The sequence below is a fragment of the Thermobia domestica genome, chromosome 8 (genome assembly GCF_964235325.1).
Source record: "Thermobia domestica chromosome 8, izTheDome1.hap1.1, whole genome shotgun sequence".
NCBI classification, from domain to species: Eukaryota; Metazoa; Arthropoda; class Insecta; order Zygentoma; family Lepismatidae; genus Thermobia; species Thermobia domestica.
The window spans coordinates 2,780,143-2,801,760 of record NC_137461.1 but is presented as its reverse complement, the minus strand read 5'-3'; the positions used below and the strand labels follow the sequence as shown (position 1 = coordinate 2,801,760).

The window sequence follows — 21,618 nt, the reverse complement described above, 5'->3', positions numbered from 1 at the left end:
TCAGGGAGATTTTATAAAATATATTTTTTCTAACATTAATTGTACACCAATTTCAGCTTAGACAACCATTATAATACCTATTTATGGGAGGTAAGTGGAATGTACGTATGAGTAATTGATTACTATTACGCAGTTGGCTCCGAGCAGTGGAAGCGAGTGGGTCGTGAATCTAGTGATTTCTGTGCTGAAAGAGACATGAAGGACATCGCTGTTCAGGACCTGTCGAAACTGTTCAAGAGGCCATGACGAGAAACCTCTTTAAAATTTTGCAAGAGAAGTTTGTAAAGGCCTACCAACAATGCGCTTCTTCGGAGCGCATTACGGCTGCCGAAGAAGCTCATTTTGAAGATTATTAAGAATTTTTGCTTATATCTTCAATAAATTGAGTTTGCCAGTATCAATCCGGTTACTTTCAGGACAAACTTGCAATCTGAAACTCATTTTATGACATGTTACTTCTTGAACAGATCTGTTAGGCACGAGGGCAATTCAAAAAAAAAAAAAAAAAAAAAAATGTTACGGCATGTGAGAAATGGGCGGAAAAAGCGACGTCAGGCCTGTGGCGCTGTATGTACTAGTCCAGTAAACAGTGATAAGTAGAAGGAGAAGGCTATGTTGCAGTTTACTCGCTCGCTATAACAATTGAAAATGAGCGCTCCAACAGAAAAACCCATCAAATATGAAATGCGTGCGGAATACGGTTTTCTGAGTGCGGAAAAACTTTCGGCAACTGCGATTCATCGCGAACAAGCACCGTGGCATGCTGATTTGCAGTGTGGTGTTGGTTCACCATAATGCTCTCCCTCACACCGCTGGACATACTCATGGACATACTCAAAAACTTTTGAAGCAATTCTACTGGAATGTTTTTGATCATCCTCCGTATAGCCTAGATTTGGTACCGAGCGACTACCACCTCTTCAGTCACATGCAACAGTGGCTTGCGTCGCACCGCTTCGACAGTGACAATGCGCTTTACATTGCTGTTAGCGGGTGGGTGCATTCCCAGGCGGGAGATTTTTTTGCAGGAGGAATTTCAAACCTGGTAAAACGTTATGACAAGTGCCTCAATTTGAATGGTGAATATGTTAAAAAGTAACGTAATATTGCACTTTTGCAAGGTGTGTAATAAAAGTTTTATATCTGCAAGTGTATGTCATTAACCGCTTAACTTAAAACCACGAATTATTACGGTTTTTTTTTTTCCCTAAAATTATGATCACGAATATATTCGTGCAAAGAGAAAAGATCTAAATATAAATTTAAACGGCGATTCCTTACGTTCGCCCTACGCAGTTGAGTATATGGGTGTCCGATAGATGTGGGTAAGATCAAGGGCGCAAATTTGGCGGAAGGGGGGCACTCAGACGCAGAAAGTGTATATATTAGGATGTTAACACAAATTGCATTCAAATTATGCCAAATATTGCATATTCATAAGTACACAAGGGGGCCCACATGAGTTTTGAGGGGGCCCGCGTCCCCCAGGATCGGCGCCCTTGGGTAAGATTCATTTAACTATTTTCGGCTAATATTTTGCATTGGAGGCCAATGCTTATTGACAAAATGACGGACTGAAATAGCATATCTACATTGTACCGAGAAATCATTTGTGTGTGATTTCTCTTTGAAATAATGGTATTTTTTTTGCAAAAAGAATACAAAAATTCATAGTAGATTGAATGAAATATCTACTTGTATAGTACTCATTTTCCCCACTGTTTCGTTTTCTCAAGATGCTAGTGTAATTTGGTAATGTTTATTGTGGAACGCAAATATTCGGGATTTTAATATTTCTTGCGAGAAAATTTAAATCTCAATTTTAATCAGCTTGTAGTTCAAATAAATTAAACGAACTAAATAAAACATTGTAAAAGATTCGTTGTCGCTTCATGTACACAAAAAGTGTTTAAAAAAAGTAAGATTAACAATAATATACATCTGTTTTTATTACGAACGAATATACTCATGGTTTTAAAATCGGTGATTTTCAAGTGCCTAATTCGGGCCTAAATTTTAGACAAATTTTAATAATGCTTGCTTCCACGTACCTCTACCTTCAACGTACAAAAAAAAAAAAAAAAAAAAAAAAAAAAAAAAAAACTACTTTTGCGAAGAAAATTATAAGTTAAGCGGTTAATAACCAAACGGCTTTTTTTTTTTTTTCGAATTGCTCTCGTATAATTAAAGAATACAGAGGTGCTTAGAATAAAAATGAATGATATAATTATGTAATAGAGAACCGAAGGTGGTTGATAACATCGTATTGAAAGATAACGCGAAACTCGTAAGTGAGGTCTTTGTACTGATGGGAATCTTGCAACAACTGAGTATTGAGACATATTACTTAAGAGCATACGTTGTTAGTAATGAAGAATAAAAATATATATAGTAATGATAAAAAAAAAGATAATACCACTTCTCCTGCTAAAGTAAATTTTATCAGAAAAATTTCAAGGTCGCCAAAATATAATTACATGAAAAACTACCAAAGAAATTAACTTTTTACTAATTTACTCACTATTGGTTTGAATTGTATCAGATGAAACACTGAGCTTGCGTATGTGGTATTACAGAATTTACTCATCATAGTACTTTGTCTATGTTACTTAAACTTCCTCCTTCTCTCTGATTTGAACCAAATACATGACTCCACCAACTGGAAATTTATTCTCATGCTTATGAAATCGGATGGAGTTAAAACTTAATATTCAAACCTCGCACTTCGTAACTGGTTTCAGTCATTTTCAGATTTGCAAAATAAAGAAGAGAGAAAGGAGAACCTGGCAAATACTGTTGCGAAGAATGACTCAGGAGACTTCTTTTATTAAAAAAAAAAAAAGACAGCAGTACATTATGCAACTGGGTAAGTCAGGGAAGATCAGTCATTTTAGCATAATGAGCTGGACACATTACTTGCATAGGATGTTCTAGTTGGAGAGATTTGAGATATCGGCGTTTCGATGGGCTAAGAAGATGATGAAGGGCTGAGATAATATGAAATAATATGAGATAATATGATCGTGATCGAGTAACTTTTTTTTTTTTTTTGGTGGGGTTTCGAGTTCGATTCCTGGTGAAGCTGCTTGCCTAGAATACGAATCAGACTAATTGTTCAGTTTTTTTTTTTCCAAAAATAGATTCTGTCTAAAATGCAGTGCTGAAAAGATACATTAAACTCTCATTAATCAACCAAAACTGAAACTTAGGTAAGTTGGTTACAACAGTCCTGATTGGATTAGTTCGACACAGCATATTATAATGTACCACGCCAAACCTGCATTATAATCTGTATCCAAACAACGCCATGTACTCTTGTTTGTAAACATCACATGGATTTACTGCACACCACGTGGGATTACTACGAACAGCAGACGACGTACCGCTGGCACCTCCTACAAAGCACATAACGACAGGACACCAGCAGCGCCATCGCCGCTCTGGACGCCTAAAAATTGGATAGCAACCATTGGACCAGTACCAGTTCTTTGGTGTCCCTCCTACTGCTTGCCTTGGAGCATTAGGACTAACCTATCCCCAAAGCCTGTAATCTGCTTTGGGACTCTTGGCTATTCTTTTCCTCCTGGCTTAGCCTGCTTCAGGGCTCTGTTGGGATTCCTACTTATTACTTAGCTTTATTTCGGAGCTCTGGGACTTCTAATCCCTTCACTGCTTGCTTCGGAGCATTGGGGATTCCTACGCCACTCTGCTTAGCCTGCTTCGGGGCTCTATAGAGATCCTGTCCTCGGCCACACGGTCAAAGACTTCTAATTTCTACCTGACAAATTAGAGAAAGCATTTTATTATAGAGAATTTTATACTGTTATTATAAGAGAATTTTATAAATAAACCGGTTGTGGGAGTCTATTCCGGACCTTGAGTTTATTAAACCTATCTCTATCTACCAAGAAGTTTTACAATATAAATCCATTGCGTAGGAATTTTTAATTTCTGTGGTGGTAAATCCTGCCTGTTAGGGCATAGTTAAGCCAGGGAGTCAAGTTCACGATTGTATTGTTTTGTCCACTATTGCATAACTATCGGTGTTCTTGCACACCAGTCCTTCGCAGTCGTGTAGACGCTTTGGCCAGCTCCGTTCATAATTCTGCAACGCTTGTTCATAATTTTACGTTCCGTGTTCTTCTTCCTTGTCCTTAAGTTCTTAATTTTGTGCATCATCTTTCGGACCAAATTATGGATTACCAATTTAATGCGTATACTTCACTGCCTGATTCCTTGCTTCTGGTAATTTGTGTACAGGCAGTTATATATTCCACTGAGTGCTCGCGATGTCTGTACAGTTCTCCAAATTTCATGATTTGATTTGTATTTATCTTATAAATAGATATTTTATAAACCAATTGCTTTCTTTGTTCAACTACATATAGTGTGCCAACAGTATATAACGCTCGAGTACATACTATCTTGAACTGTCCGTCCAGCTAAAGAGAACTCTACCAGTCGTGCACAGCTTTCAGGTACTTGACTCAGGGTTTGCCCAAGTGGGCCCAGCCCGAAAAAACCCACCTTAAAACCCACCTGGGTTTTTGAGCTTTTTGTTAGTGTATTGTTGGTACAACTAAGGTAATTACATTGAAAGTTATTTTTATCACATTTTGGACTTTCCTGGGTGAATTAGATGCTTTCACGTTAAGGTATACAACAACATAATACTTTTATAAACTTCTGAATGCAGTGAATGAATTAAAAAAATAATGTTAAAAAAACTTAGCTTGAGGTAATTATAGAACAAATTAATGTATAGATTATGCTTATAGCCTGTTTGAAGTAAGAAATGCAATTTTATATTTTAGAAAATACTTTCCGTGAAAAGTGTGCTCGCTGACCCGGCGACGCCGAGGGACGTTATCCCTCATCGGGTTTAAGGCCATAGGTGCCGGTACTACTAGTAAATATGTAGTGCATTAGTAAAACTATTAGTATTATTGTTTTATTACCTCTGATGGTAACACAATTATTCTTCAGTAAAATTTGGTTTTCCAACAACAGTTGAGTTCAGTCATTTGTTGCTACTCTTCAAATAAGCATTCTGCAGAATCAACACCAGCAATAGCGTAAAAATTCTTGTCAAATTTAAGAAGCTTAATGCTCGGAGTTCCGAAGATTACGTAACTCTTACTATTTCAAACTTCCTTACTAGTGGAAGTTTCGATGTACACCAAGAAAAAGTTGCATTTTCGGAAGAAAGAAAGAAAAAAAAAAAGTCGCGAAAGAAGTGCTCGGGAAATTCCCACAATTCAACACACAAAGCGTCGCAACTGAATAATTCAACAATAACACTATTTATTTTACGCTGGAAGATATTGAATTTCATTTAAGACATTTTGAAACATTCACTTTATAAAATATGAATTATGTCTGTGTTAATTTTTTTAAAATTATTTTTTAAAATTATTAGAGCCGTCTTGCAACAAGTGCTCGGGAAATTCCCTCTAATTGAACGCACGAAGTATCGGAAGTGAACTCCAACCAGTGGCGGCAGTTGGACGTTAAAAGTAGGGGGGTAAGGCATGATCTGAATATTTGATATCAGTGTTAGTTTTCCTGGTTGCTTGTAACACTTCGATTGACAAAAGGTTGTATAAATATTAGGATACTGTCTTTTTCAGTTAAAATACCGTATATCTTGTTTCATATTTTATTAAGTAAATTGACAAGAGCAACGCAAGTAGATACTAGCCCTTTGTACTCTTAAACAGCGAAGGTGTAAGAAGGGATTTGATTCCTTGCTCATGAATATCTGTCTGGAAAATTGTGTGATCAGATTAGGGGCCTGTTTAATAACAACTTTGCAAAACAAATAAACAGAAAGGATAATATTAATCAAATAATCATAGTAATGAATAATGAGGATTGTTTTGCAAAAGTTATATTGGAATTGGAAATTAATAAACAACTTATATTTTTAATTCCACGCATGCTATTATATGTGTTATTACTCTTAGGATGACAGTGAATACTACAAGTACATGCTACGACATTTAAAGAAATACTTTAGCAGCTTCCCGAAACATGTTCGCTGCCATTAAGTACAGTTTTCACTTTCTTGGAATATATCAAAACTCAGCAATACTTAGTCACTCCACATTTCAGTTTTACAAAATAATCCTAAAACCTAGAATTGTGCTGAATTTACTAAATTGTATCTGTATATACAAAACTGTATATGTACACCCCTAAACTTGTATATTACACTGCAAAATTAATATTCCTTACTGAGCTCCGTGGCTAATAGCACTTATTTCCGTTTCTTATTCTTTCCTGTATCTCCTCTGCTGTTTTATTGTCTTCGGTGATTGTTGTTCCCAGGTACCTAAACTTTCTTGTTCGTTCTATTGTATGGTCATCCATATTACAAAGTGCAATTTTTGGTCTTTTAAGTTGACATGTTCAGAGTAGAAGCACGAGATACTGCAAATTAGCTGTATATACTTTTGCAGCGATCCAACGTAAAATTTCAAAATGGCGGCCGTTTTTTCAAAACTGCACTGAATAGAAAATTGTTGTGACAGTTGTGACAAGATGTGACAATGATAATCTTGAAATATAAATCACATTTTAACACTTTTACCCCAAAAACATTGAAATATTTCGAAAAAAAAAATTAAACCCGAAAAAACCCAATTAAACCCGAAAAAACCCACATGGGCCCAGGTGGGTTGGGCTTTTTCAAAAAAACCCGGGTTTTTTCAAACCCTGACTTGACTCCATGGAAACATTCCATTAATATCCGGATTGAGTGATATTTTGGAAGAGTTTCGTACAATTAATTTCACTGTGCAACAAAGCAGTTTTAATTCATTGTACGAGGGAGGATCGGAAACTAAGATTACAAGGCCGATAGTTCTGGAGTTACGTCTGTTATTATAGGAATGAGGACTGTGTGGTAATTGTACTACATGGAGTTGGCAACTGTGCTAAGCTTCAGCCACCCGCCACTTCTAGCGCTAGTTGTAGGTAAACACAAATGGCGACTTGTTTGTAAAACTGGTCTCATGAAGAAGTATTCGATTATTAGAGATTATTAGTTATTCGATTTCTGCGGGCGAAACATGTAACCGCGGATGAAATTCACCGGCAGCTGGTAGAAGTTTAATGAGAGAATGTAATGTCTCGTCAGCATGTCGCGGAATGGTGTCGAAAGTTTGCAGCTGCTAGATTTCACGTCACCGACAAGGAGTGCAGTGGCCTACCCAGCACGGGATTAACAGATTTGAACACAGGTCGCGTGGAGGGCCTGATGCAGGACAACAGGAGGACCTCGCTCCAAATGACTCTCACCTGTTTCCGCATTTGAGGGAGCACCTAGGGGGCCGTCGCTTCGCTTCAGATGAGGAGGTGAAACACTTTGTAACAACGTGGCTGAACACGGAAGGACATGATTTTCACCAGGAGAGAATCTTCAAACTCATCCCACGATGCGACAAGTGCTTCAACCGATACCGAGACAGCTCCTTCGTGGCTAAGCGGTTAGCATGCGCGCCTTTGACGCGGGAGACCCGGGTTCTATTCCCGGCGGGAGCTCATGTGGTTCGGATTCCACGTCTCATATAGCCTCCTTGCTGAACGGGACGTAAAACTCAAAAATCAATCAATCAATCAATCGATACCGAAACTATGAAAAATAACCGAATGTCTGTACTATCTGTTTGCTGTATTGGTTGTATGAAATAATAGATACACGTTTCACTCCAGGCTTTGTAACCTTACTTTCCGATTACCCCTCGTAAATTTATATGGTGGTGAGAAGCAGATCTATTTTTAAGAAGTGTGTTGTAAGAAAGTAGAGAAAATTTCTAGTGTGTTTCAAATGAATTATATGTTTCAGCTAATCTTCATTGTATATTTCTTTTTGTTGTAGGCCTTATCAAGAGGCGATTATCTCACTGGTCTCTTTGATGTTAGACACTGGGTTACCATGCTTCCGAGGCCAAACTATCAAACTGCTCCGTGCAAGGTTTGCCCCACAGGCGAGTGAGAAGGAGGCTGCCAATTACATGATCTCTGTCATTCGAAACTCTTTCCTCAACTTCAGAACCCGTACGTACGATATGATCCAGTATTACCAGAATCAGATTCCATATTAAAAGAAGTATGGTGAGTACAAACTTCTCTGTAACGGTATTCAGTTTGATTTCTAAGAAGCAAAACAAAATTACATATGGGAAGGCGACTTTTTATGTATTGTTAATATAATTGTGTGTCACTGAAACGATATTTAGAGATCATCAAAGAAGCTGTAAAAATACCTTTGTATACGAAATAATCAGGTAGTACAGGGAGACTGAAAATTGACATTTCTTTGTATAAATAAAATAATGGTTGGTATAGCAAAAATATGAGAAAACTTCCCCTTTTTATTTTCTGTTCTCTGCTGGCGAATATTTAACAAGAATTCAATATTTGTCAACGTAGCGACAACAAATAGATTTTGTTTTAATTGTATTTTTACAGCTTCTTAAGGTTTTTTGTTTTTCGAAGCAATGGCTGTACAGACGCTGTCAGTGAACTCTTTAATTTATGATGAAATATATCTATATATATTGTAAAAATACTGTAAATCTGCACTGAACCAGTGCACAATCTTGTTCAAAATAATCTATCTACCCATCGCTCTTTTGAAAATGCGTGCACCTTTACCCATAAAAAAATCAAATCAAACAAAGTTGAATCATCTTTCGCCAATTTGGTCTTCATTTCAGGCAGCCAAAGTAATAGAATTTCCTAGTATTATTTCGGCAATATGAGGGCCGCGATGGCTCAGTAGTAGAGCGTTCACCTCTGGTGCACGGAGTCCTTGGTTCGATCTTAGCTCGCGCCACGTGAGCTTTGTGGCGGACAAACACCGTGTGCGCGGATTTTCTCGGGGTTCTTCCATTACCTTCCGCCTTCTTCATTCCACCATTTCATTCATTTCTCATCATCACCGCCTCCTTTTGCCAACCCGGCATAACCGAGGGAAGTAAAGCTTAAAAGATTTCATTTCATGTCACTTTCGTGCGGCAATATGATTTTTTAAGGAGAGATGGTTGCCCAGATTTTTGAGCAAGACTGTACCTATAGCTTGTATATTTGTGATTGATCCTGTTACATTATTGTCCTGTTTATGTTGTACCTCTGTACCAATATATTTGTATTAGTTCTTGTATATACGTATGTACATATTTTGGCTGACTGCTTATGTAAAATTGACTTCTAGACGAAGATTTTCGCATCTCATAATAATTTATAGGTACATGAAGATTGCCAGTGGTGTAATTAACCTTCTATTAAAAGTAATTAGAAAAGAGTCAAGGCTTAGGGAAGGATAGCTTTTTATGAATCTCATGTATTGTTACCAGAGGCGGATCTAGGGGAGGGAGCGATCGGGGCAATCACCCCTTCCCCCCAGAAGAGGAAACTTTCTTATTTTTTATATATAAATAAAACCCATCCCAAAGTTTGGAGCCCTTAAAAGAAGCAGTATGACAACCCACCGCCGCCCCCAGAAGTCGGTCCTGATCCGCCCCTGATTGTTACAATAAACTTTAAGGGGAAAAAAATGTCTACACATTCAAGTTAATAGTAATTATGCAAAAAAAAATCTGAACGGTAGAATTTCCTACTTGAGGTTCAAATTCCCGTTCTTCCATTGTCCAGATTTTTCTGTGCATTTAAATCATTGTATTGTACCTTTAGATACTTAGCGCTTGTGATCCCAAGGATCGACTTGTCGGCCGAGCGATATCTAATAGTAGTATAGTGGTATCTGTTTATTGACCATATTCCTGAGCTATCAGGTTATCCATCTGTTGATTTTAACAGTAATTACAAGAATTTGAAAACGTGCCCAATACGTACCGTGAAACGTTATTCCATAAACCGGCGGTTGCCCCACCACTGTGAGAAGATATCGTTTAGCGTGAGATTGGCCATTGGCTTCCAAAGGATAGTTAAAGATGCATTTAAAAATATAAAAGGGGTAATACGTTAGTAACTATGTGCTCCTAGTGGTTTCTTCACAATTTTAAAAACGACGTTAGTAAATCATAGCCGATTAGCCAAGTTAATGCGTATGTCCAAATGGAAATTGCCCATTTCTCATTTAATGTTCTCATTAGCCAAGATAGGAGTCATGGAGTACCAAATTAAATAAATGAACAATATATTTCCCTCGTGTAATGTAATAAACATAACCAGCAAGCGGTTGAGAATGACAGAATAACACAGATAAATCTTACTTCTATATTGGCTCGGACTCGAATCCCGATCTTCCATTTTACGGGTTAAATTCAACGCCTTAAGATACTACGGACACCATTTCTCTGTTTTAGCGCTTGATTCCTTAAGGCCTATCTATCCACCACTCGGGGCTGCGGTGGCTCAGTGGTACAGCGTTCACCTCTGGTGCATGACGTTCTTGGTTCGATCCCAGCTCGCACTAAGTGAACTTTGTAGTAGACAAACAACATGTGCGTGAGTTTTCTCGAGGCTCTCCCGTTTCCTCCCACTTTCTTCATTCCGCCATTTCTTTCATTTCTCATCATCATTGTCTCCTTTAGCCTAACTAGCATAATCGTGGGACGTAAAACTCAAAGATTTCATTTAATTTTTCGTATCGACCACTCATAAATTAGTTCAACATCATTACAAAGTCCCGATTCCAGTATTCCACCGGGTCTCTGTATGTTTTTTCAGTCTACCATACTTTTTACTTTTACCGTCTTATTTCTCTTCTTGCCATATCTTTTTGCACTTCATACTTCAGCCTGGTCTTTGGTCTTCCTCGTAGCCATTTTCCTATCATTTTACGAGTAAGAATTTCATAGATAAGCGGTATTATTTCATTCTACACATGTTCATGCCAATATAGCTTAAATTTTTCTACTCTTTTCCGACTTTTTTTTTATTGATTGAGTGTAGTTCTAGTCATTTTTATTTCATATTCGATCTTTCCTTTTCGATAAATTTTCTTAGGAAACTCATCTCTGTTTCTTTTATTCTACATACTCTTCTTTCGCCATTTTTCATATTTCTTCAGCGTAGGTTATCATGAGTATTAAAAGAGCTCCTTCATGGGTAAGCTGTTAGTGTACGCGTCTTTGACGTGGGAGACCCTGGTTCGGTTCCAGGATGGAGCTCATATGGTTCGGATTCCACGTTAATCAGTAGGTCCCGTCTTATATAGCCTCGCTGCTGAAAGGGACGTTAAAATGAAAATCAACTCAACTCAATGAGTGAGAAAAGCATAATGTTGTTATTCATCCTCTTTAGTAGTAGAATCCTCTTCTGCTAGTGATATTTCTCTCACTCGGCCATCTACCTTCATATCTGTACCCATGTGCTTAAAAGTTTCTTGTATCGAACAGTTTTACAAGCATTGGATTTTTCAGTTGAAGTTTCAGCTGGGTACAGTTACTAAAATAATTGTGTATATTAAATGTTCGTAAATACAGAACAATGGTGCAATAATGACATGAAATCTGGCAAGGCATTTACTGCAAATGCAATAATTGAAATTATTGTGTATATACAATCATTGAAACTTCCTCAATTGAAGATTACTGTCTTTGGGTTGCTTCTGCTCGTTGCCGGCAGATGCTGGTCAATAGGTACGTAAAGAAGAAAGCACGAAAACACAGAAAACTGGTCGCGTCACTGATAGGTTAATGATAGACCATCAATCCGGCAAAGATAGAGCTCGGGTTCATGTCTCCACAAGTCCAACAGTCAGATATTTCTGAGTAATTCCACTATTTTTATGTGTCTAGTGGTAATATAATAAGTCGAATTTTTACTATTATCGAATATTTACGAATAGCGTTCTATTAGGTTTTTTTTTTTTTTTTTTTTTTTTTTGCCGACTTTATCTGTCGAATTCCAGCAGTTAGATTTTGTCAAGATTAGAGCAAACATGCCTTTAATATGAACAACATAAAATAAATATTCAATTTGTCACAGATACAGTTGATATTTAGAAACGAAAGCAGTCAATTTGTTCGTTTAGAAGGATATCTTACTAAGTAATCAGTCAAAGATATCTGTAATATTTGTTACGTTTTGTGTTTAAAACTTCATCCATTGTTGATATAAAATTGAACGTACTATATAATATTGATTGTGTTAACCGCAGTTCTTGCCTGTGTTCCTCTTGTAAAAATGTATATTGCATTTGTATATTATGATAATGTTAACTTTATTGAATAATATTATTATATTTTTCCACTTGCATTTCATTACTGTGTAGTTGTTTGAATACAACTTATTTTATTATAACTTTCCCAAAATGGTTTGCTAAAACTTGTGGAAGATATTGTCCTCTTTAAGTTACAAAGGTATCATTTGAAATGGATGTTTCCATTTTGAGTTATTGACAAAAGACTTTTGTATAAGTAGGTATTCATTTTCTGTGGCGACAGTCTCAGCATTGTATTCATAACACAGGCTACAATAGAACTTAAAACGAATGAAAGAAAGCAAACTATGGAAGTGAACTAGCCGTTTGGGTAAAATGTTAGTGTATTATCACAAAGGTGTAAAGGACCCCATGCCGTAAGCGTCGGTGAACCACCGATGAGCAACTAGCGACCTCTCGCCAAAAATTGACATTCCCGCGGTGGCCCCACTTCTGTTTTGACAATTATACCACCAGCTGCAGAGACGCGACGAAACGCCAATGAACCACAAAATAACTCCCCCCAAAATATATTAAATCGCCTATATGCGTGATTTGTTCACATTACGGTGAGTCTAAAAAGCACTAAAAGAAAAGTAACATGTGATGGGCGCGAACCACCAACCTTATGATTACTAAACGCGTGTTTTTCTGACTTCGCCACGGCGATGATGAAGAAAATCTAGCTTGTAGAGGGATAAATCATTGAAGTCGTTTTAATTTGGCCAAACAGAGTACTTCTTTAACCGTGTATATTTGACGATAACCGTTTGGGATCAGATAAAATACGTTCTCCATATAATTATATAACAAAATGACGCGCGTCTATTTACTTTATTTCATAGTTCTTCCATATTCACTTTCTAATGATCGGCGACAGTTGCCATCTAAATCCATACCATTATGCGCACTCATCTCAAGATATTTTACTTCATTATGTAGAGGCAGAGGTTACTCTTGACCCCCGGAGCTCACTTTAGAAACAATTCGTAAGGGAAAAAAATATATAATAATAACCACATGCACATGACTGGCGATAGTTCGTGTTGGTCCCTTCGGGATTTCCCGGCTGGAGGTCATGTGGTTCGGATTCACGTTAATCAGTAGGTCCACGTTTCATATAGCCTCGCTGCTGAACGGGACATTAAACTTAAAATCAACTCAACTCCCTTCGGAATTCTCCGTGACGAATTGAAGGAACGTGAACCAAAATGAAGTCCTCACTGCTACGTAGTGGTAATTTCAGCACCCCGACTCTAGATATCTGTTTCGACTCAACGAAATCCTGCCGCCAGTGTCACCTAGCGGCAGTCCTTCGACGCGTCGCTATATTGACGATCGACATTTACCGGCAAGTGGGACACTAGGTGTTGGCGACATTTACGGCGGGGGGGGGGGGGGTATATCTATTAAAATATTTAGATCACCGTACAGTCTGCATATGCATACATTATTGTACTGTTTCAGCGATGCTGTTAATTTAAGAGTATAAATGTTATTTGTACCCTTTTGTTTTGAAACCAGTCATGACTGATCAGTTCTGTAAAATATTCTGTGAACAGTAACTATGTATAGCTAATTATTATCTCTGTTAGATCGTGACCAGTTTTATCTTTCGAGAGAGCAAGCAGCCTTTTGAGAGATGTCTCCTTAGCCAGTGCTTTCGGTATATTGAAAGCGAAGAAATGTAATTATAATGTTGTTAATTGTGTAATAGAGTTGTTGGGTTGTTTCTTTTAATAGGTTTTATTGATTACTGGTGACTTCCTATATATATATATCTTTAATTCCAAAATCTATCTGTGATAGCATTAGATGTAAGAAGAGAACCTCAATGCATTTATATTAGTGTTATAGTCGTGGGGTGTGGATCGTCAAAATGTAGATCAACTCTGTTTAGATTGAGTTTAAAATACAAGGATACGTCGAAAGTAATGCAAGGATTTCCTTGTATTTATAGTTATTTCTTGCCACACTGTCTTTGTGACTTATGTAATACACCTTTTTGACGTATATGATCCCATAAACTCAGTAAAAGAACCAAAGATATTTTTAAACTCGTGTTGTTATATTGTAATAATGATATTAACACGTGTGTAACATCATGACATGTTCAGTGGACTGTATTTGTCATGTACTGTAAGATGTTAATAATACATTGCATATCACCTTAGTAGTTCAATGTTTATAAAAAGAAATACATTGTGTTTCAGAAGTCCCTTACCACCCCTTTTAAAATCCGTACGGATGTGTTTATATTGAACTTGATGTAGGAAATATACAATAGGGCTAGGGGCACACCTTTTGGATGATGGTTTGCGGTCGGCTGCCATCTTGAATTTCATTTTTTTTTTTTTTTAATTTCAAACGATAGGTGAGTCATGTGATACAGGACCTTAGGCTAGAATTTGCTCAGGATGTCAAATCTGAAATCAGATTTCATGTATCTTTATGTGATGAGAAGTTATGGACAACAACAATTGATATTTATCTGTTACACAATGTGATCCACATGAGACACAGGGAGACGTTGGGGATGACGCTGATAGAAATCGGCTGCTACTGCACATGCACCTCTCCCACCCCACAGTTTTGACTATCTAGATGCGTTCCACAGTTGTTAACGGCGTGGTTCATCACCTGCAAATAGAGGAATAATCACCAACTAAAGAGGAATAACTTCGCACCAAAGAAAAATACATGAAATCTGATTTCAGATTTGACATCCTGAACAAATCCTAGCCTAAGGTCATGTATCAGATGACCCACCTATCGTTTGAAATTAAAAATTAAAATTCAAGATGGCGGCCATCCGCGAACTATCATCCGAAAGGTGTGCCCCTAACTCTATTGTATATTTCCTACATCAAATTCAATATAAACACAGAGCTTCTTCGTGGCTAAGTGATTAGCGTACGCGCCTTTGGCGTGGGAGACCCGGGTTCGATTCCCGGCGGAAGCTCATGTGGTTCGGATTCCACGTTAATCAACGTCTCATATAGTCTCGCTGCTGAACGGGACGATAAACTCAAAATCAACTCAACTTAAATCAATATAAACACATCCATACGGATTTTAAAAGCGGTGGTAAGGACTTGTGAAACACCCTGTATATCTGCTCATCTCATTGTATAATTTGAGTGGAAACAGCCTTCATGTAAAAGAGAAAGAAATTGTAGTGTACAATCGAGTTCAAAATAAACGCTGTGTACTCAGATTTGAAGTTACATCATGTGAGATATGTATGTTCATGAAAATCCTAAGATCCATTCAAAAATAAATAAGTAATTAAATAAATGAAAGCTTTTTAAGAATTAGATGTGTAATATTGTGAACACGATTTTACAGTCATTTTAAAAGTCAAGAGTTGATACGGCTGCTTTGTATGTAACCGCTGTGTGGAGATGTTTTGTCCAAGTTAATTGTTATCACGGGAAATTTGATTTTGAATTCAAGAGACTGAAATCCTCATGTGATAGAGTATGTTTAAAACGAGTGTTTTGTTTGTTGAGTGATGCAGTATGTTGTTAATGATATTAAGAGACGGTGGTTGTAGTCCCAGTAGGACTTTTGTAATGAAAGGTACAAAACATGAAGTAACGTACGAAGTTTTCATGTAGATATGTAAAAATATATAAAACTTGTTTTTGGTTTCTCAATAAATTTACTTTAGATTTAGTTGGCGACATTTTAAAAATTCTTCCATGTTTCCATGTTTAGATTACACCTGACTGATAAAGGCCAAGGTATGGTTAGTTCCCCCCCCCCCTTTTTTTTTTTTTTTTTTTTAATAATTATTCGAGGTTGGTGGCAAGTAAACACACCTTCAAGAGGTGCAGCTTAAATGTACTGTGGGCGTTAGTGTTAGGAGAAATGAAACAATTTATACACATTCTGCTACTTAATAATGTATATTGATAATTTGCAGTACATAAATATGAGGGCGATTCAGAAAGTAATGTCTCCAAACCCACTACTTGGCCAATAATACTGCAAACATTCTGAACTGATGTTTAAGCAATAGAATGTCACTTGTTTCACCTTCCCATCTCTTCTCGTTTCAGAGTAATGGAGCAATCCATGACATCCAGTGTTCACGTCCTGTTGAAACAGCTCTAGTATCATTCAATTTCTGAGTGCGGAAGGTTGTGCGCCCAGGAACATTCATCGCCGGCAACGAGTGGTGGATACACCATTACGACTCAGAAACGAAGCGTGAGTCGATGGAGTATCGCCACACGTCCTCTCCTCTGCCAGAAATTTTCAAAGTTGTTCCCATCATTCTGTTTCACTCTACCTATAGTCCGGATCGTACATCCTGCGACTTTAGACTCCTCCCCATCACATTAAGGGCCAACGCTACAGTTGTGACGCGGAGGTAGAAGCAGGAGTTCGTCAAAGGTATCGCCAGCAGCCACCACAATTCTTCGCCGAGGGAATGAAAAACCTTGTTTTGCGTTGGTGCAAGTGTGTTGCCCGCAATGAGGACTATGTTGAAAAATGATGCCACCATTTGTAGCTGACATTGCAAACTTTCCACTGATACCTGTATCGATGTTATCTGTCAAAGGTATAACCTTGGAGGCATTACTTTCTGAATTACCCTCGTACCTGAATACTCCATCCCAGCAACATAAAATAGTATTATGAGTGATGGTATGAACTGCAAATGTGAAATAAAAGCAACGATAGGAATGGCGAAAGAAGCCTTTAGGAGGAAGAAAGTACTATTTTGTGGGACCTTGAATAAAGAGTTGAGAAAAAAAACTTAAAATGTGAAAAAAAAAAGCAGAAACGTGGAAATAACGCAAAAACGATGAAAAATGACTGGAAATGTGGGTGTAGAGAAGAATGGAAAGAATTAGCTGGTTCGAGCGGAAAACCCATGAGAAGGTCTTAGAAAGAGTGTCAGAGAAGAGAACAATTTTAGATGTTATTAAGAAGAGGAAGAGAAACTGGTGAGACATTGACTAAGAAGGAACTAGGGATGGCCACAAAGTTCCGGTTTTCAGAACCGGTTCCGGACATGGATCCGAAAAATTGTATGGTACCGATCGAAAAATTGTATGGTATCTCTTCCGTGTAAGGAGTAACAAAATGTACAGCTTGCTACCACATCTGCTACAATCGATTGATCTAGTGCTCCTGTGCGAATCATGTCCAATATAAATAAATATTTTTGTGAGGAAATCTTAAAGAAATTAAGTGAAATTTGAAAGAAAATCAGTGTTATGTAGATAGGTTCTGTGTACAAGGGCTTACATTGAAATAGCTATGCACAAAGGTATAACGTTTGGTCCGGGGCAGTAGTTTTTGGTTAAGCATAATAAAAATATCTGATACATTATATATTTATGGAGAAAAAGCAAAAAGAAAAAAAAACTAAAAAACGAGCTTTTTTGTTTTCTGGACGGGAACCAAAATTTTCTGGTTTTTCAGGTCTCAAAATCATTAGCTGTAAATTTTTTTTTTTTTTTTTTTTTTTGGCTTTGTACATTGTAGCTGCCCCCTCTCAAAAACGACGGACCCCTCATAGATAAACCTGCTGGCTACACCCCTAGCCTGAGTGATATAATGCGAGAAAAAAGAAAAACTTTCTCTGGCGTTAAAAAAAATACATATATCTGTATATTTATACGCGGATACTCTCCTGGTTTGTTTGTTGAAGTGTAGCGTTTCTTTTCAGCAGTAAGGCGATATGAGATGTGGAATCCGAACCAGACTGTTCTCCAGAATTTTTTTCCAGGGGCAAAATCAAAATATGATGAAACGACACTGGGACACTTTCTTGATGGGCGTGCCTTGCACAAGAATGGCATGTAGTTGCAATTTAAGTTACCTTGTCTTCAATACAGCAGCCCTTCGGAAGGATGCCTGAAAAAAGCTGAACCGAACCACTTTAATACGGTCAATGGTGTCCACCAAGAATCGAAAACGGTATCAATGCACTAAAGCCGCACGCGTTACCAACTAGACCAGCAAGGCTCGTTTGCTATCATTTACCTCAGTTTATTTAGAAAGGAATTAATTCTATGATATTTGTTAAGTTTTCCTTCATTCTCTTATGAAACAGTTCCTTCGTCGATTTGAAAATGTCTCCGATTGAAAGAATTCGAATAAAGTTAGGCTTGGCTCTCCAACCTAAATAACCATTTAGTCCTATAGAAAAGTGAGCCTGTTTCGTGCACAGACACATATTGGAATTTGTTGTTACTTCCTTTTTCTCCTGGGCTCGATTCCTTCCTCTTTCGGATTTAATACTTCCTCATTTGCTTGCCTTCCTTAGCCTCCCCTTCCTTGATACCGGAGTGAAAGAGGGCGTCAGCTACTTTAACGAATTCAGTCGTGTCTATTTAGGCGTGTGTTACGGATATTTTCCCATCAGTTTTAATGTATGAAAGTAGAACAGTATTTCGTGTGCGCGGCATGTTCGTGAATGCACTGCTGGCGAGGTGAGCCACTGAGTGACCATAATCAAACTCATTCAGAATCGATTCCAGACAAACCGAGTAGAATCGATTGTGCCCATCTGTAGTTCCTAGTCGAAAATCTTTTTAGCACGTATGGTCCCCGAAACTGTAACCTATTCAGTAACTGTCAGGGAACGTGATGGTTTACCTACTAGTTAGTATGTACCTATGACAATATTTCTTAAATATTGTCACTTTTCCTTGTACACCCTGTATATTCATCCCTCATTTTAACAGTTAAGAACCATTTAGTGCGAAAGAAAGAGGAATAGAGTATTTGGTTTCTCTCTCTCCATCTATATCTCTATCAGTTTTTTTTTAATAAGCTGTATCGATTGCAGTTTGCGATGCAAAACCTATAAATGCGATACAAATTGAAAAATGTATAACCACAGAAGCTAAAATAAGGTGCAAGCTGAAAAATATTACTGTTATTTTTAGCAGGGTCGCTGCTGGAAGAAAAAATGCATTGACTTTGGGTTACAAAAGAGTTTTCCACTCTGTCTTTCCGTCCCTTTGTCGGTTTGTTGCTTAGTGGGTCATGTTATGACTTCTCAGGTTTCGGGTCATCCTATCATTGTTACTGAGTGTATAATAATAATAATAATAATAATAATAATAATAATAATAATAATAATAATAATAATAATAATAGTAATAATAATAATAATAATAATAAAATGTCCCTTGAAGAAAAGACGCATTGACAGCAGAGAAAACAAGTCCAAAGTATATTGGACCTAGCTGATATATAGTGTAACATGAGGCTTCGTTAGGGTTAGTAAAACGCAAAATTGCTAACAGCAGATCACTGAAACAGTAACGGCATTCTTCAGCGTCGAAAATATAGAAAAATACACTCGTCTTTCTCTCTCTTCTTTTCGCTTTTTATTTGAAGTACTGATATATTGCCGTGCCGTGCTAAGCAAGAGTGCCGTATCTACACTAAACCTGAAATTGAGAAAACGACCAGCAACATTTTTGCTCTTGACGCTTCAAGTATACAAGTCTCTTTAAAAAATTAATGTAACACTCAACAAAATATATTGAAAATCTTCTGACTCATTAGATTTTCGATACATTTTTTTAACAGAGAGCTACATGATTTTTTTAAAAAAAGAGTTTTGCACACTTAAGCGTCAAGAACAAAAACTTTGATGGTCGTTTTCTCAATTTCAGGTTTAGTGTAGATACGGCACTCTTGCTTAGCACGGCAGTATACTGGATGCACATTTACGTACCTTGAGAAACCAACATACAGTACTTGCAAGATTTCTCCTCACAAGATGCCACGAACATAGCTCAGAAAACATCCCGACCAAATAATAATAATAAGGGATTCATAAAATAAATCCAATAAATACGTAATTCCAGTCTTGGGAAGTAACGTAACGCAAGTAACGCGTTACTTTTTAAGTAACATTTTCTAGTAACGCGTTACATTTTTTCCAAAGTAACTGTAATGGTAACGCCTTACAAATTTTTAAGTAGTTTGCGTTACATTTCGGATGAGTAACTACAATATATATATATATATATATATATATATATTTCGGAAACAAATGTTTTTTTCCTGTAAGCGAATTTCTCAGAATGAAACAATGGAGCATGAACTACGTATGTCAGTGACCGACACACAGAGAAACAGATATGTTCGTAGTGCCACTTGCTGTTTTTGGAAGATAAGGACAGCCTCACGGAAATCACGTATACTGATTGCAAGCACCTGGAAGATTTTAACAGCTTCAAATCAATACATTCAGTGAGTGAACTAGGAGTGCAATGATACCGGTAGTCTATTTTACTTTGATTGGTGTTGTTTTTATAAAGATGGAGAACGAAAATATTTACCGTTCGAACATTTGAAAGAATATCTTTTCTTAAGAGCTGAGGATGATGATGGACAGAATTTAAAAGTAAAGTGTCTGAAGTGCCCCGGCGGAAAATATCAACTAGGGTGCCATAACTAACGATATATAGTAAGGGGTTAATACGAATAAACTGTTCTAATGAGCAGGCCTATTTTATTACTAGAAAATAGTTTGCTGATGGTATGTAATATTGGAGTTCTTTCAGATCAGTTTGCTTATCCTGGAGTCCCGTTGATTATGGAGTTTGAAACTAGCTTTAAAAAGCATGTATCGATTTTAGAGTACTGGCAAGTTTGATTCACCCCCAGTTCACGTGTTCTCATTTTATTACTTGTAGTGTAATGTTTCTCTATATTCTGTATTTTTAATTTTACATAACAACATTGTTATTATTATATAATTAGTTTAGCAGAATAATAATAAGCAACAATTTTTTCTAACGTATAAGGATGAGCACGAGCCAAGCTAAAACTCGACTCGACTCGAATTCAAGTCGAGTTTCGAGTCAAGTCAAAGGTGATATTCTCGAGTCGAGTTCCGAGCCGATTCAGTTTTTCGCGTCGAGTTTCAAGTCCAATCGAGTTTGATAAATGGATCGTTCGTTTTAACTCGTCTTGAAATGATGGCCTGATTACACTGGAAAGCGAAAGCCGTAAGAAATGTAAGCTAAGCAGTAATATGGAATGCTGTTAGTATTGCTCACAAGAGGGAACACTGCTCGCATCTCGTCTCGTTTCGATAGCGAGACTACAAGAGATTTTTTTATAACAAGTTCAGCTCCGCTCGGCTCAACTGAGAAGATGGCTCGAGCCGGCTCGCTTGGGGTGAACCATCGACTCGAGCTGGCTTGGTTGGGATGACCATCTGCTGGGTTCGGCTCAACTGAGCCGAGTCGGTTGGGTGAGCTGGTGGCTCGGCTCACTTCTCGGTTCGGGTTGATAGTGAATGAACTGTGAGCCGAGCTGCTCGAGTCGTTGCTAATTCTAAACCCGGGCCGAGCAGATTTGAAGATATTTGGCCAGTGCCCTATAACTTTTAACAGTGTTTGGTTCGAACCCGAATACTCAATCTAGACCCTCAACCCAAATTCAGAAGCTCGTGA

The 21,618-nt window shown here is 37.5% G+C and overlaps 1 protein-coding gene across 1 annotated transcript in view; it reads left to right on the top strand.

The window, feature by feature from the left end:
* Nucleotides 1-15,853, top strand: part of Pi4KIIIalpha (phosphatidylinositol 4-kinase III alpha) — a 140,500-nt gene extending 124,647 nt beyond the window's left edge. The window contains exon 39 of the mRNA XM_081767994.1: nt 7,883-15,853. Within this exon, the coding sequence (XP_081624120.1) occupies nt 7,883-8,108 (226 nt within the window). The 3' untranslated portion in view covers nt 8,109-15,853. The remainder of the gene's footprint in view (nt 1-7,882) is intronic.
* The last annotated feature ends 5,765 nt before the right edge of the window (nt 15,854-21,618 follow it).